Source organism: Neolamprologus multifasciatus, chromosome 20 (genome assembly GCF_963576455.1).
Source record: "Neolamprologus multifasciatus chromosome 20, fNeoMul1.2, whole genome shotgun sequence".
NCBI lineage: Eukaryota > Metazoa > Chordata > Actinopteri > Cichliformes > Cichlidae > Neolamprologus > Neolamprologus multifasciatus.
The window spans coordinates 30,177,163-30,190,046 of record NC_140458.1 but is presented as its reverse complement, the minus strand read 5'-3'; the positions used below and the strand labels follow the sequence as shown (position 1 = coordinate 30,190,046).

Sequence of the window (12,884 nt, the reverse complement as noted above, 5' to 3'; positions counted from 1 at the left end):
CTGACAGGGCAGCAAATATGACTGTTTTTTTTTCTTTTTCTTTTTTTAAGAAATGGCATCAGAGAAAAACTGCTCGTCGTCTCACCACATGATGACAGCACCGCTAATGTGTGCACTTTGAAAATTCACTAACGGCCCTGCTTGCGTTGACGTAGCTTCTGCTGAGATGCTGTTAAACGCGAATAAAGTGGGTCGTGGTATGAAAATACAAAAGCAACATTTAGCACAATATTTCCCCTCTCGACAGCACTGTGCTGAGCCTTGCAGCAGCAGCAGCAGCACCCAGAAGTGAACAAAGCGACCCGGAAGCGGTGGTCCGACCGGAGGCAGAAAGAACATCAACCTTTTATATTATAGCTGTACTCGCAAGACAATATCTGCAATCAGGACACAAGGTATTTGTGCATGTCTTTACATGTTTCCGTTGCTGTGCATTTCTCTAATGAGCGGTAGCCTCTCGGTGCGTGCATTAGCACGAAAATGCAATTTCTCTGCTTTGATTCGTCCAAAAGTTACAGAATGTAGAAAAAAGCAGCCCTAAAAAAAGTGAAATTTGCTTAAGATGGCACAGAGTCTGTCGGGAGATGAGGCGTTGTGCACCGGTTCCGATTTTGACCTTAACGAATCGCTACGGTTATTTTTAATCGGCACTGATGAATCAAGCTTGTCCGTTTCCGTGCTGTGTGTGTGTGTGTGTATGTGTGTGTGTTTTTTTTCCTCCTTGCAGGGCATGGTTGTTGTAGGAAGTGTCAGTTTTTTTAAGAGGTGGGGAGGCCGGGCTATTCAAACCTGCAATTCGCCGTAAACAATCATTCATGCCTCCGACATGATAAACACACCTTTGTGTTGGTCTCCGGCCGCTTCTCATTCCAAACACCCGCCACACGACAACATGTTCATGCTCCTAAAAAATTTGGGGTCTGCAGAATATGGCGTCCCGCCTTATAAAAATAAGGCTGCCATTTTTGTTTCTCTTTTGTCTGGAAATGTTTTAAGAAAACTGTCTGAGAATGTGTCGAGTCGCACCGGGGAGGATCGATCCGGACAATCCTCCGTCGGTGCGAGTCTGGAGCTGCTCCCAGACAGCCGACACGTCCGAAAAAGTCAAAGAAGTTCAAGTTTTGTTTTGTCTTGTTTTTTCACGGCGGTTTTTGTGGAAAAATTGCAAAAGCGACGTCCACTTATTTGCAGGAATTCAGACAAAAGGAGCAGAGGGGCATCAAGCCCGAGCTAAACGGCGCAGGATCATGCTGATGTGGTTTTTTTTTTTTTTTTTTTTTTTAGAAGTGAAGGCATATTGTAGGTGGTATTTAGATGGCAGAGCTGCGTGGATTTGTGTCACTTTTACTCTGTAGGCCTGATTTACACACATCGACATCGACTTCTAAGCGTGAGCTGACATCTAGCGAGTTTTTACACTGTTACATAAAAAAAAATCGTATTTACCTTTTTAATTAAACTTCTTTTTCAGCTATCTTAAAGCATTTATTTCATTTTATTTTTCAACAAAATAAGAGCCCTAGTTCCAAACTACTATCTTCCACACTTTCCCCCTGCCTTTCAAAGCCTGTCTTAAAGGTGGGCAGATCGATCAAATATTGATAGTATTGACACCAGCGCTGGTATTGGTATAGGATCATACTAGAGCCACGTGATCGATACTTTATTTATAGCTTCTAAGTTTAGCATGTAGCCCACTGCATTGTGTGAAATAGTGGACATTTTTTAAATGAAAAAATATACATCCAGTATGAAAAATATCTGAACATTTTTGCATTAACTATTTATAGGCTGTAGCATATTTAAACAACAGAAATTGACCCAAAGTGGTTTAGATGATCATTGATGATGATTCATCTCATAAATCACGGCACACTGCTCTCCCCTGCATAAGCCTTCTTTTATAGGGTATCTGTATTGGCAATACCGGCCCTGTATTTACTTGGTATCGGATCAGTACCAAAATTTTTAATATCGCAGAGCACTAGCGGTCATGATCAGACTCAGGTCTTCTATATGAAACCGTTTCAAGGTCAGCTGTTACACATCTTAACTTAACACGAGGGTCATTCAATTGTCCCCACAGTTTTGTTTTGTTTTTTCAAACAATCACAACAAACAAAGTGCATTTATCCATCAAAAGCAGCAGATTTAGAAGCCGCTCGTTTAATGCGTACTACATTTGTGCCTGTGGTGCAAACAGTCCGGAGAAGTAAATGCAGCAAATTCTCTGCAACTTTAACCGTCTAAACAGCTGATACGTGGCGTTAACTGAGTACCAGAAATGGTTCTCGACACCTTAAAGTGACATCAAAGTGGATGCAGAGCTAGGTGGATGTGATCAGCACAAGGCCTGAAAGAAAATTCATGCATGACATATGAAACTAGCCACATGCAGCGTGTGGTTAAGGTGTCAGATTTTTCAGCTTCACAGTTTAAGCCTGCCTGTTTGTAAGCATTAACTTACTCTACGTGCAGTTTTAACAACAGTGCTCTGTAAGGGAGCACTTCATTATGTGCATCTTTGAAAAGCGACTAAAATAAATGTCACACACTTCAGGATGGCAGAGCCTCGGTTTAACAACCCATACTTCTGGCCGCCGCCTCCGTCCATGCCAGGCCAGGTAAGTCCGCTCAGCATGTAATTACTGTGATGTTTCCACCTTCCACTCCCGTTTGTTTCCATGTGTGAATGTCTTTTCAGCCTTTCAGCACCAGTCCATCACTGTTACGCTGAGGACCGCTCGCGGTTTCTTCTCGCAGATAAGGGGGGTGCCTCAGACTCCTTGGAGTTCGTGGGCACACACGCAGCCCAAATTCATCTCAAGCAGGCCGGACCAAAGAAGCGCAAGTGCTTCCTGAAAACGTTTGCATTACAAACTAGATAGCAGCAGACTGACTAAATGTAGTCAGTCTGCTGCTGTTACAAAGGAATACTGCTGTTATAACTCAAAGTCAACAGTATGATGACTTCAGCCCCCCCCCCCCCCCCCAGCTTGGATGAAGTTGCTAGTTCAGACGACCACTTTTAGGACACAATCCATTCTTAACAACATTACAAATGCAGTGCTTTGTGCTGCAAAATACAGTGAACGTCCAGAATTGATGCTCCTCCTCCATGAGTGGGCTGGATTAAAGCGTTTGGTGGGCGTTACTTTAGCTCACCTCTGTCATAGGTAAAAGCTAATCGTGTGCTGATCAGTGTTTTCTGTCCTGCGATATGTTTTGATGGCATGAATGACATTCACACAAGGCGGCTGTTTTCTGTTGAGCATGACCCGTTAACCCTTTCAGCTGGATAACCTGGTCCTCATTAACAAGATCAAGGAGCAGCTGATGGCTGAGAAGATTCGACCCCTGCACCTGCCACCTACCTCCACCCCTTCTCAGCAGCTGCTGGTTCCCACCTCGTCCCCGGACGGTAGCGCTCAGCACGGTATGCAGGTTCCAAAGCCTCAGCCGCAACAGGTTCCGGGCCACCACCCACAGCCGCAGGGCTCTGGACAGCCGGACATCGCCCTGCACGCTCGTCCCGCCTCCAGTTCTGGACCGGGTACGTTCTTCTGAAATAGTGTTAAATATGTCCAAGTGCTGCCAACTTGTCTCGAACTGGCATGGTGGCCTGATGAGTTTAAGGTAATAATATACAGATTGTGAAGGTAGAGGCCAAATAAAAATCCATAATGAAAAGTGAGTGATGCCTGCACAGCTACTCCAAAACCCACAGTTGCAAATTTATCTTATTTACAGAAATGTGGAAACGGTTTAAAATGATACCCAGCCCTAGAGTAACCTTAATTAACATGAAGTTATTGATGTAATAATTGCTACAGATAGGCCTGGTTTTCTTAAATCAAAACATTTTTAATGTTATTCTTCAGTTTTGCAGGCTAATAGTTGATGTAATGAATTCGTAGACGTGGCGTAGAATCAGGCCTGTGCGGATTACGAGACATTTTACTGACTGACACACCATCACCTTATAAATTCCAGATGGAAATATGGATGACAAGTCAGCGGTGAAGGCCAAAGGATTATGGGAGGACTGGCAAATGAGACACCTTAGTGAGCAAACTGGCCGGATCAACCATCGCTCAGGTACAGCCGTCACGCTATCTGTGAAGCTTGTAGGAGAAATGCAGCAAGGCAGCCAGCCTCTGGTGTGATAACATAAAGAAAACTGTCATGGAAAATTGACACACACATGGTGTTTACTGTGCAGTACACTGGTGTGGTTCTGTAGAGTGTGGTGTTGAATTAGTCATACCTGCTAATGCAGTTTTTCTTCCAACCTTCTCAGGTCTGGCCCCCTCATCTCGACCCGACAGCCACAGCACCTCAGAGGCCCTGACCCCGACGACTCCGACCTCCAGCAGCCAGAACCGCTTGGGTGGCGCCCCCTCTGTGAACATCATCTCTGGACTGGCTAGTGGCCCTGGCATTGACCACATGAAGGCCGGAGGCCTGGCAGGACTGTTGGGCCCCCCGCCAAAGGCACCTCGGGGAAGAAAGAAGATCAAAGCCGAAAACACATCTGGTCCTCTGCTGGTGGTGCCCTACCCCATCTTGGCTGATCAAGGATGTGTCACCATTGCACCCAAAGAGGGCAAAACCTACAGGTTGGATTCAGAAAGCAGCTCCTATTGTTTTCAGAAGGTTTTTCTTTGCTGATCTTGCAAAGTAAATTGACAGCTCTATGAGGTCTGCAAGCATTGATAGGTATTTTCCTGAGAGAACTTTGAGAATGAGAGAAGCGCTCTATACCGAGGCTTTAATATGAGCACAGCTTTCACCTGAGTAGACAAAAGGTTTACTAAAAAAAAGGTCGGTCAAACATACTCCAAAGGACTGAACCCAAAAGAGTGAGCACTGGTTGCAATGAGGTAAAGCTAACGGATGGAAGATTTGAACTTGGGTTGACCCTCCCAGAACATCCAGGAGGATGAGTTGGTGTTGGGGAGGAGAGGAGGGCTTGTTTAATAGCAGGTCAGAAAGGCAAGGTGGAAAAAAAACTCCCATGATATTTAAAGAACAGAGACTGATGGTTGGAGAAAGCATGTAGAAAGATCACTGGACAAATGTTGCAATGCTGAAATTGCTAATAAATTGTCAGCTAATATTTACCTCCTCTTGCTACCTGGGAAAACTTTTGATATTTTTTCTTATTTTATGTTAGTTTATGATAACCAGGACTTTCCAGAGGCTGCAATGAAAGCCAGCTGACAGGCTCGGCAATTTCTCATTAGTGTTCAGATTTTAAGCTTTTATGACAAAGACTTAAAAGCTCAATTTTTTTTTATTGCGAGAAAAAACCCCATTTAAGTCAGTCAGCTGAAAGTTTTAGATAATGAAGCTAGTGGCTCCATAGTGTAGTGGTTAACACACCCACCTCAAACACTCTTTTGGAGATTACATCATTTGGTTGTTCAGTGTAAATAAAATCAGTAAAATCAGATATGCAGAGGTACCTGCTGTGGGAATTCTTTGTGAATAAAGGAGCAGTCGTAATTGTAAGGTTAGCAATGCTGGTGTTGTTGGATTTTTAAAATCATGTGTTACTACTTAGTTAATCAACTATAGTTGATTTTCAGTTTTTGTTGCTACTTTTGCCATAAAGTGTGATTAAGACTTGATGATTTTCTTAAATTATTGTTAAAATTATTGAAGTGGTCTGCGTACTGGGGCGGGGAAAAAACTGATGTTATGCTACGTTTTCTATTTAGTTGTAGGCAGGCGGATTTTAATCTTTCAAAATTGTTTAGATCTGATCTTTTTTGTCTCTTCTTGTCCCCAAGATGCAAAGTCTGCCCACTTACCTTCTTAACCAAGTCAGAGATGCAGATTCATTCCAAGTCCCACACAGAGGCCAAACCGCACAAGTGTCCCCACTGCTCCAAGACGTTCGCCAACGCCTCTTACCTGTCCCAGCACTTGCGCATTCACCTGGGGATCAAACCCTACCACTGCTCCTACTGCGAGAACTCGTTCCGTCAGCTGTCACACCTGCAGCAGCATACCAGGTTGGTCAAACTGTGAACATGAAGCGTGAGAAATCAAGTTGATCTCAGCTGCCTCTGTGGCTCTACTGTTGCCCATCTCAAATCTGATTGGTCGTCACACATTACTAATATTTAATGTTTAGAATTTACCTGAATACCTGTCATCCCCTTTACAGCTATATCTGTTTTCTCCTTGCTGGAACTCTTTTTGTTGTTTCACGTATAGACCACGACTGTGATCTATATGCAGGGAAAATCTGCTGCTTTGAATATACTTTGATGTTTCTTTGCAGGAGTTCTCTTGCAGTGGCGTCTGTCATAAAAAACATTTTCCCGTCTGCTTCTCTTGCTGCAGAATCCACACCGGCGATAGGCCTTATAAATGCGCCCACCCTGGATGCGAAAAGGCTTTTACCCAGCTGTCTAATCTCCAGGTCAGTCAGAGATTCTTCTTGTGACCTGATCCTGATTAAAAGGTTCAGATGCAAAGCTGCAAATGTTCAAATTACGTGGACTTCGCTACAACCTCTGTCCGTGTCTTCTCTCCCCCACAGTCTCACCAGAGGCAGCACAATAAAGACAAGCCGTATAAATGTCCCAACTGCTACCGTGCCTACTCAGACTCTGCATCGTTGCAGATCCACTTGTCAGCGCATGCCATCAAAAACGCTAAGGCCTACTGCTGTAGCATGTGTGGCCGGGCTTACACCTCAGTAAGTAAACCACAAGCGAGTATTCACTATGTCAGGTTTTCCACACCTGTTTTTTGGCAGACTGCTTGCATCAATGACATTTGATAATATTTTTTTCTCTCTTGGACTAGAAGTCGGTGTGTTTCCTGTTTGAGATATTTAACACCTTAGCGTGTCCTTGCTTCTGTTCAAATACTCAAAAAGGACTAAAAGAATATGTTTAAGCTATAGCTGAGGTCCGGAAGCATTATGTTTTCGCATTGTATGTCTGTCCCATTCTGATTAATATAAATATGTGTATTTCATCTACTCCTCAATGCACATCCCTCCAGTTTCCTCTAAACCTGTCCAAATAGGTCATCGGGCTGGCCGTTTCTGTGTGATCATTGTTTTTGATAACATAGTCTTATTTAACTTGTATTGTTCTTACCTTTACATAAGTCCATGGCAGTTTCACTTTTCACTTTAAATTCTTGTAAATGATAGCATTAACTAATGTCCCTCAAGCTGGATTATGCTTTGATTAGTTTTGTTTTAACACTAGGAACTGATGAGCCTCTAGGCATTCAAAAACGTCAGGAAAATGACTCAGCTGTGGACTGACAAAATACTTGGCCAAAATAAGGCTCAAAGATTACATAAATCTAGCCATAAATTCATAAATTCATGGACTAATTCTGATAAACTTTAATTCACATATAGGATACAATGATGACATATCCTTTTCTCTGAAAACTCAAATGTAGGAACAAGTAAATTGACTGGTATATAGTGCTTTTCCACTCTTTTTGAGCACTCTTTACCACAGGTGTCATTCACCCAATCATATAGTGTTTTATTGTGTGCCTAAGCCCGTTGTCTAACATTAACATACTCACACGAATATATCAAGGGGAATTCAGGGTTCAGTGTCTTACCCAAGGATACTTTGACATTGACAAATTACTCCTTTGTTTCTGTACAGCACTTTGGGCAAACTTTCTGTTTTTAAATGTGCTATATAAATAAATTGGATTTGGATTCAAATTGAAGGAGCCAGGGACTGAACCACTGACCTTCCGATTGGAAGATAACTTGCTCTACATCCTGACCAACAGCCGAGAGCTTGTGATTATATTTGAAGTCTAAGGAGCTTGGAAAGAAAAGCGTTTGGACTTCTTTAAGTTGCTTGAAGATGTTTCACCTCTCATTCGAGAAACTTCTTCAGTTCTATGAGTCAAACGGTGGAGAGTTCGAGTGAGTTCATTATGAAACCTGGCCCCACCCTATCATGTGATTTCCTGAGGCCAGATTATATTTGAAGTTTGACTGGGTGTTGAAATGCAGGCACTGATCTTTGATATCCTTTACCAGCTATCTTAAGAGGATCTGGGCAAACATAAAGTTGTGGTCAGAAGTTCTCTTTTCTGGGGTGGAAGGATTGTGCAACATATATCTTTAACAACTTTTAAAATCAAGAATTTGTTGGTTTCCCGGTACAGACCTGTATTTTAGAAGAGAAGAGAGCTTTATTAATCCATTGGGTAGGACCCCTCAGGGAAATTATGGTTCCAGCAGCGCACAAGCTAACCTTAAATACAAATAAGAAAAGAAATTGTTTTAAGCGTAGTACACAGATTTTCAGTAGGGTTGAGGTCAAGGCTTTGGGAAAACCATTCCAGAAGCTACTTTATCCATTCCAAAACCAGCTTTGATGTATGTTTGGGATCATTGTCCTGTTGGAACACTAAGCTGTGTCCAAGTTTCAAGCATCCAGCTGTTGATTTGAGGCTGAGTTGAAGAATTTGGAGGTATTTTCTCTTCATTATTCCATAGACTTTGTGCCTTGTACAAGTACCAGTGGCAGCAAAACAACCCCAGAGCATGATGCTATCACCGCCATGCTTGACAGCTGGCACTCTGTTCTTAGGTTTAAAAGCCTCACCTTAACTCTTCCACACATTCTTCATGTCATTGTGCCCAGATAGTTCAATTGTTGTTTACCAGCTGCAAATTTTCATTGAGCTTGAAGGCATCAAGTTTAAAGAACGAGCTTCTGTCTTGGTCAGCGCCGTCTAAGTCCAAGGAAAGTAAACCTTGCTTCATTGTGAACAGTGATGCTGATGTTCCAGCAGTTTCCAGTTCATGGCAAGCTTGAGCCTTGGTGGTTCCTGTCTTGTTCTTGAACACCCTAGACAATTTAATCTGATTTGAGAGTGCCCGTTTAGGTCTTCTTCCAGACCTTGGCAAGGTAGGGACAGAGCCAAATTATTTGTACTTATGTACAGTTGTTTCAAATGATGATTCTAGGCTGCATTTGGTTAGAATTGGCCCATTAAGCCTCTGGAATGGCGTTCCCAAAGACCTTACCTCAACCCTATTGAAAATCTGTGGACTATGCTGAAATGCTGGGTTTGTGCCAGGAAACCAACTCATTTAAATGAACTCTGAGTGTGCAAATATTCAGCCAGCATTATGCCAAAAGGATCTGGTCAAGGAGCAATTTTCCAAGGGAGATTTCATTAAATATTAGTGGGGGTGTGTGTATCCTTTTGACCACAAATGTCAATATCAACTTCAGCTGAACTAGTTGGAGTAGAGGCGCTTTTTAAATTACTGTAGCAGTAATCTTTTTGCCCTTTGGTGTGTTTTCCTGTTCTTGTAGGAGACCTATCTTATGAAGCACATGTCCAAACACACGGTGGTGGAGCACCTGGTGAGTCACCAGTCGCCCCAGAGGACAGAGTCCCCCAGCATCCCCATACGCATCTCCCTCATCTGAGCTCCGCGAGCGTTCAGCATCAAGATTCAGAGTCAGCGTTCGGCTGGAGCTTGTGAGGCCCTGCACCCACGGCCATCTACATAAGGCTTACATTAGCATTATGACAGCTGACATGAGCATTCACTGTTAGATTTTGTAAGCAGACTTGCCTCCATCCGTCTCGACACAGGCCGTCTATCATAAAGGAGCACAGCGTTATTTTGTGAATGTAAAAATACAGCCAGATATTGTCCAGGGGATCGAGTGGCAAAGAATGTCTTGCGTCAGATTTAATAAGCACTTTCGTAAGCATCATGTAAACCGCCGGATGCATTGGCCATTAAAAAAATGTTTTAGTTGTCTTGTTTTTGTTTTTATTCTCTTCCATGAAATGGGTTTTCAAAATGTGCCAGATGATATTTGCCCGAATATTAAATTGAAAAAGCAGGGGGAAAAAAGAAAAAGTTTGCTGGGTGTATTCTGGAGACATCCAAAGATAATCTTAAAGCACTTTTAGGCCTTGTGGTTTTGGTCAAATTGTTTCAATCTCGTTGGATGGAAAATGCCAAATGGCATTACTCGTGGCAGCTAAGAGTACCGACTGTGTACAAAAAAACAGTCTCTTTTTTTTTTTTAATGTTTTTTTGGTTTTTTTTGTGCAAACACAGGGTCATCAAAATTTAAAGAAAAGCAATCGGTAGATGACAATTGAAATATTTAATGATTGTATTAAGAAGTTGGATAATTGGCTCGTGGAGGCAAAGCAGAGCTCGATGGAAGGGAAGGAAGTTTTTTTTTTTGTAGCTATTATTTTCAAAAAATGTTCACTCCATATTTAACATTCACCTTTATGGCACCTTTATGATCATAACATATGATCAAAAAACACTGCTTTTTTTTCTGGTGTGTTTCTCGTTCCACTAGTTAGTGCCATATAATGAACTTTGGTGAGGTTTGAAGCGAAAGCAAATCTTGTAAAAGTGTTTGTCCGCTTTCCCCGCTCCATTAAGCTTTGACTTATACTTTCAAAGAATTACAAGTATATGTTGCACATGTATCAGTGCCAGCTCTACTCTACTCAGCCCACTTTTTCAAAATATGCTTCAGCTTAAATTAATTTTTACTTGAGCAGTAAATTTTAAAGCTAAACATTGGACCAAAATGTGAAGTTATTGTACAGCTACTCCAACCCAGTAACTTTTTTTTTAGCCTCTAATAAGCTTTACCTACTTGGAATAAACTGCAGTATGATTCATATTCAATAGGCCTATTTTATGAGGTTACGCAGGGGTGGATCTTCTCCGTTTGTTTTTGTTTCTCTCTCTCTCTCTCTCTTTAATATTCTTTTTATTGTACACAGTATTGTTTGTTGTATTTTTACTGTACCTGTAACCTCTGAATGGTACTAATAGGGTACCCTGTATTCTTCAGGGCACTTCAGAAAAGGTGCTACGGCTAGACGTTACATTTGAGATGGAACTGAGAATAATGTAAAATACATATACAGTATATAGTATGTTTTCAAAAGAATAAAAGCTTATTACTCAAGCCACTGGCCTGAAAACAGACATTTACGCCAACAACAGACCCTGCCTCTTCAACTTGCTCTCTCTCTCTTGAGATAATGGGAAAATGTACATGTTGCTGTACTGTAAAACATGTTACTCATTTATAGTACCTATTTTTAAGTTTTCATAAACATGTTTTCTTTGGGTTTTTGTAAAGGTTTATGTAAGAGCTTACTGTAATTATTTTAGTCTACCTGTATGTTATTAATATTCATGTTTTATATCAGTTATTTACATGTAAGCCTTAACTGTTTTACCATCCCATTTCCATTACTCTGTATTGTGTTCTGCAGTATTCAGTCGTGTAAAACATTTTTTTTTTTCCTTCCGCATGGAGTTCCTGAGCTGTAATCTGTATAACTGTTTAACCCACGTTCTCTATGAAATGATATTGCGTAGATTTATTACACTTTTTCCTGTCTTGCATTGTGGTTTCATATACAGTTTCTAGACAACTAAATATGCACAGCCAAGACTGAGAAGTTAAACTAAGGTTATCAGTGTTTAAAAAAGGAAAAAAAAAAGGAAAAAAAGCTTTGTATCTTTACCTTGTTTAATAAACAGACTGTTATAAATCAATCACCGATTTTGTGATTTTTTTTTTTTTTTTTTTTTAAGATTCAAGATCCTTTATTTGTCACATGCATAGATATACGAGTACAACACGCAGTGAAATGTGTCCTGACACGCTCCTCGACTGTGCAAAAAGAGAGAGAACTTTATGTACATTAAGTGAATTAAATCAAATAAAACAATCTGGAAATTTTTAAATTGAAAATCTGAAAATGTACATTGTGTGAGTGGGTGTTAAAGTGTCTAGTGCTGTAGTGAAGCTGAGAAGAATGAGGCTGGGATGTGTCGCTTATGGATGCTATGCCTGAGGATAGAAGCTCCTCTCAAGCGTCTCTGTTTTTGCCCGGATGGTGCGAAACCTGCCTGATTGCAGAAGTTGGAATAGTTTGTTGCCAGGACAGGACGGTTCCTCCAATATCTGAGCTGCTCTAAACCAGCATCTCCTGGTGTAGATGTCCTGTAGGGAGGGGAGAGCAGCCCTGCAGCAGCGTTCTGCCGTACGGATCACTCTCTGAAGAGCTTTTTGATCCTTAACACAGCTGTTCCCGTACCAGGATGCAATGTTCTGTGTAAAGATGCTCTCCACAGCGCCTGCATAGAAAGTCTTGAGGATCACTGCAGAGACACGGAACTTCCTCAGCTGTCGGAGGTGGTACAGGCTGTGCCTAGCCCTTTTTGGACTGGACCTGAATGTGGGCAGACCATGTCAGGTCTGAGGAGCAGGACCACACCCTCTCCACTGGATAAAAAGTGCCTGCTTTGAAAAGTGACATATAGGTCATAAAACACACATCGTCATTTCTTTAATTGTTACTTATGCAAAATATGTATTTATTGCCATCTCAAAGTGCTAAGGCACAAGAGCACTGCTAGGGTTAACTTTAACCACTACTGCGTTACTGCTTTTATCTTCATTCCACAAATGTAAACACAAGCAAAACTTCTTATGAAGTGCTCGGTATTACTCAAATATTCCTCATGAAAACACATTCACATCATTACTGTGAAATTCACAATGCATGTATAAACAGTAGCTGCAGTTCAAAGAAAAGCCTGCTAATACATACAACATAGGCACCACCCTGGGCACAACTGTAGTGGAATCTCCCTTTCATTATTACTCTTTTTCTTTTTATCGAGAATCATTATGCAGTCATGAAAGAAAAAACGTTTTCACACAATGTAGTAGTGTGTAGTAGCAGCAATAACATGACATAATGGTTTTCTGTATGACGTTATCTGTGTCTAAGATCATTCTGGGGGAATTTCACCCCACTCTTCACAGCAATGCTTCAGTTCATTGAGGTTTCGT

General features: G+C 41.6%; 1 protein-coding gene across 4 annotated transcripts; it reads left to right on the top strand.

The window, feature by feature from the left end:
• The first annotated feature begins 185 nt into the window (after positions 1-185).
• Positions 186-11,578, top strand: znf362b (zinc finger protein 362b). 4 transcript variants are annotated; one of them, XM_085147274.1, is made up of 9 exons: positions 186-395; positions 2,561-2,624; positions 3,322-3,553; positions 3,994-4,098; positions 4,301-4,619; positions 5,796-6,020; positions 6,355-6,433; positions 6,554-6,712; positions 9,336-11,578. In XM_085147274.1, exons 2-9 carry the CDS (start codon positions 2,562-2,564, stop codon positions 9,450-9,452), a joined length of 1,299 nt encoding a protein of 432 aa, XP_085003400.1. In that variant the 5' UTR covers positions 186-395; position 2,561; the 3' UTR covers positions 9,453-11,578. The 4 variants fall into 4 exon arrangements, with proteins under 4 accessions (XP_085003400.1, XP_085003399.1, XP_085003398.1 ...); XM_085147273.1 differs by having other exon boundaries at positions 3,295-3,553; XM_085147272.1 differs by lacking the exon at positions 186-395 and adding an exon at positions 450-1,255.
• The last annotated feature ends 1,306 nt before the right edge of the window (positions 11,579-12,884 follow it).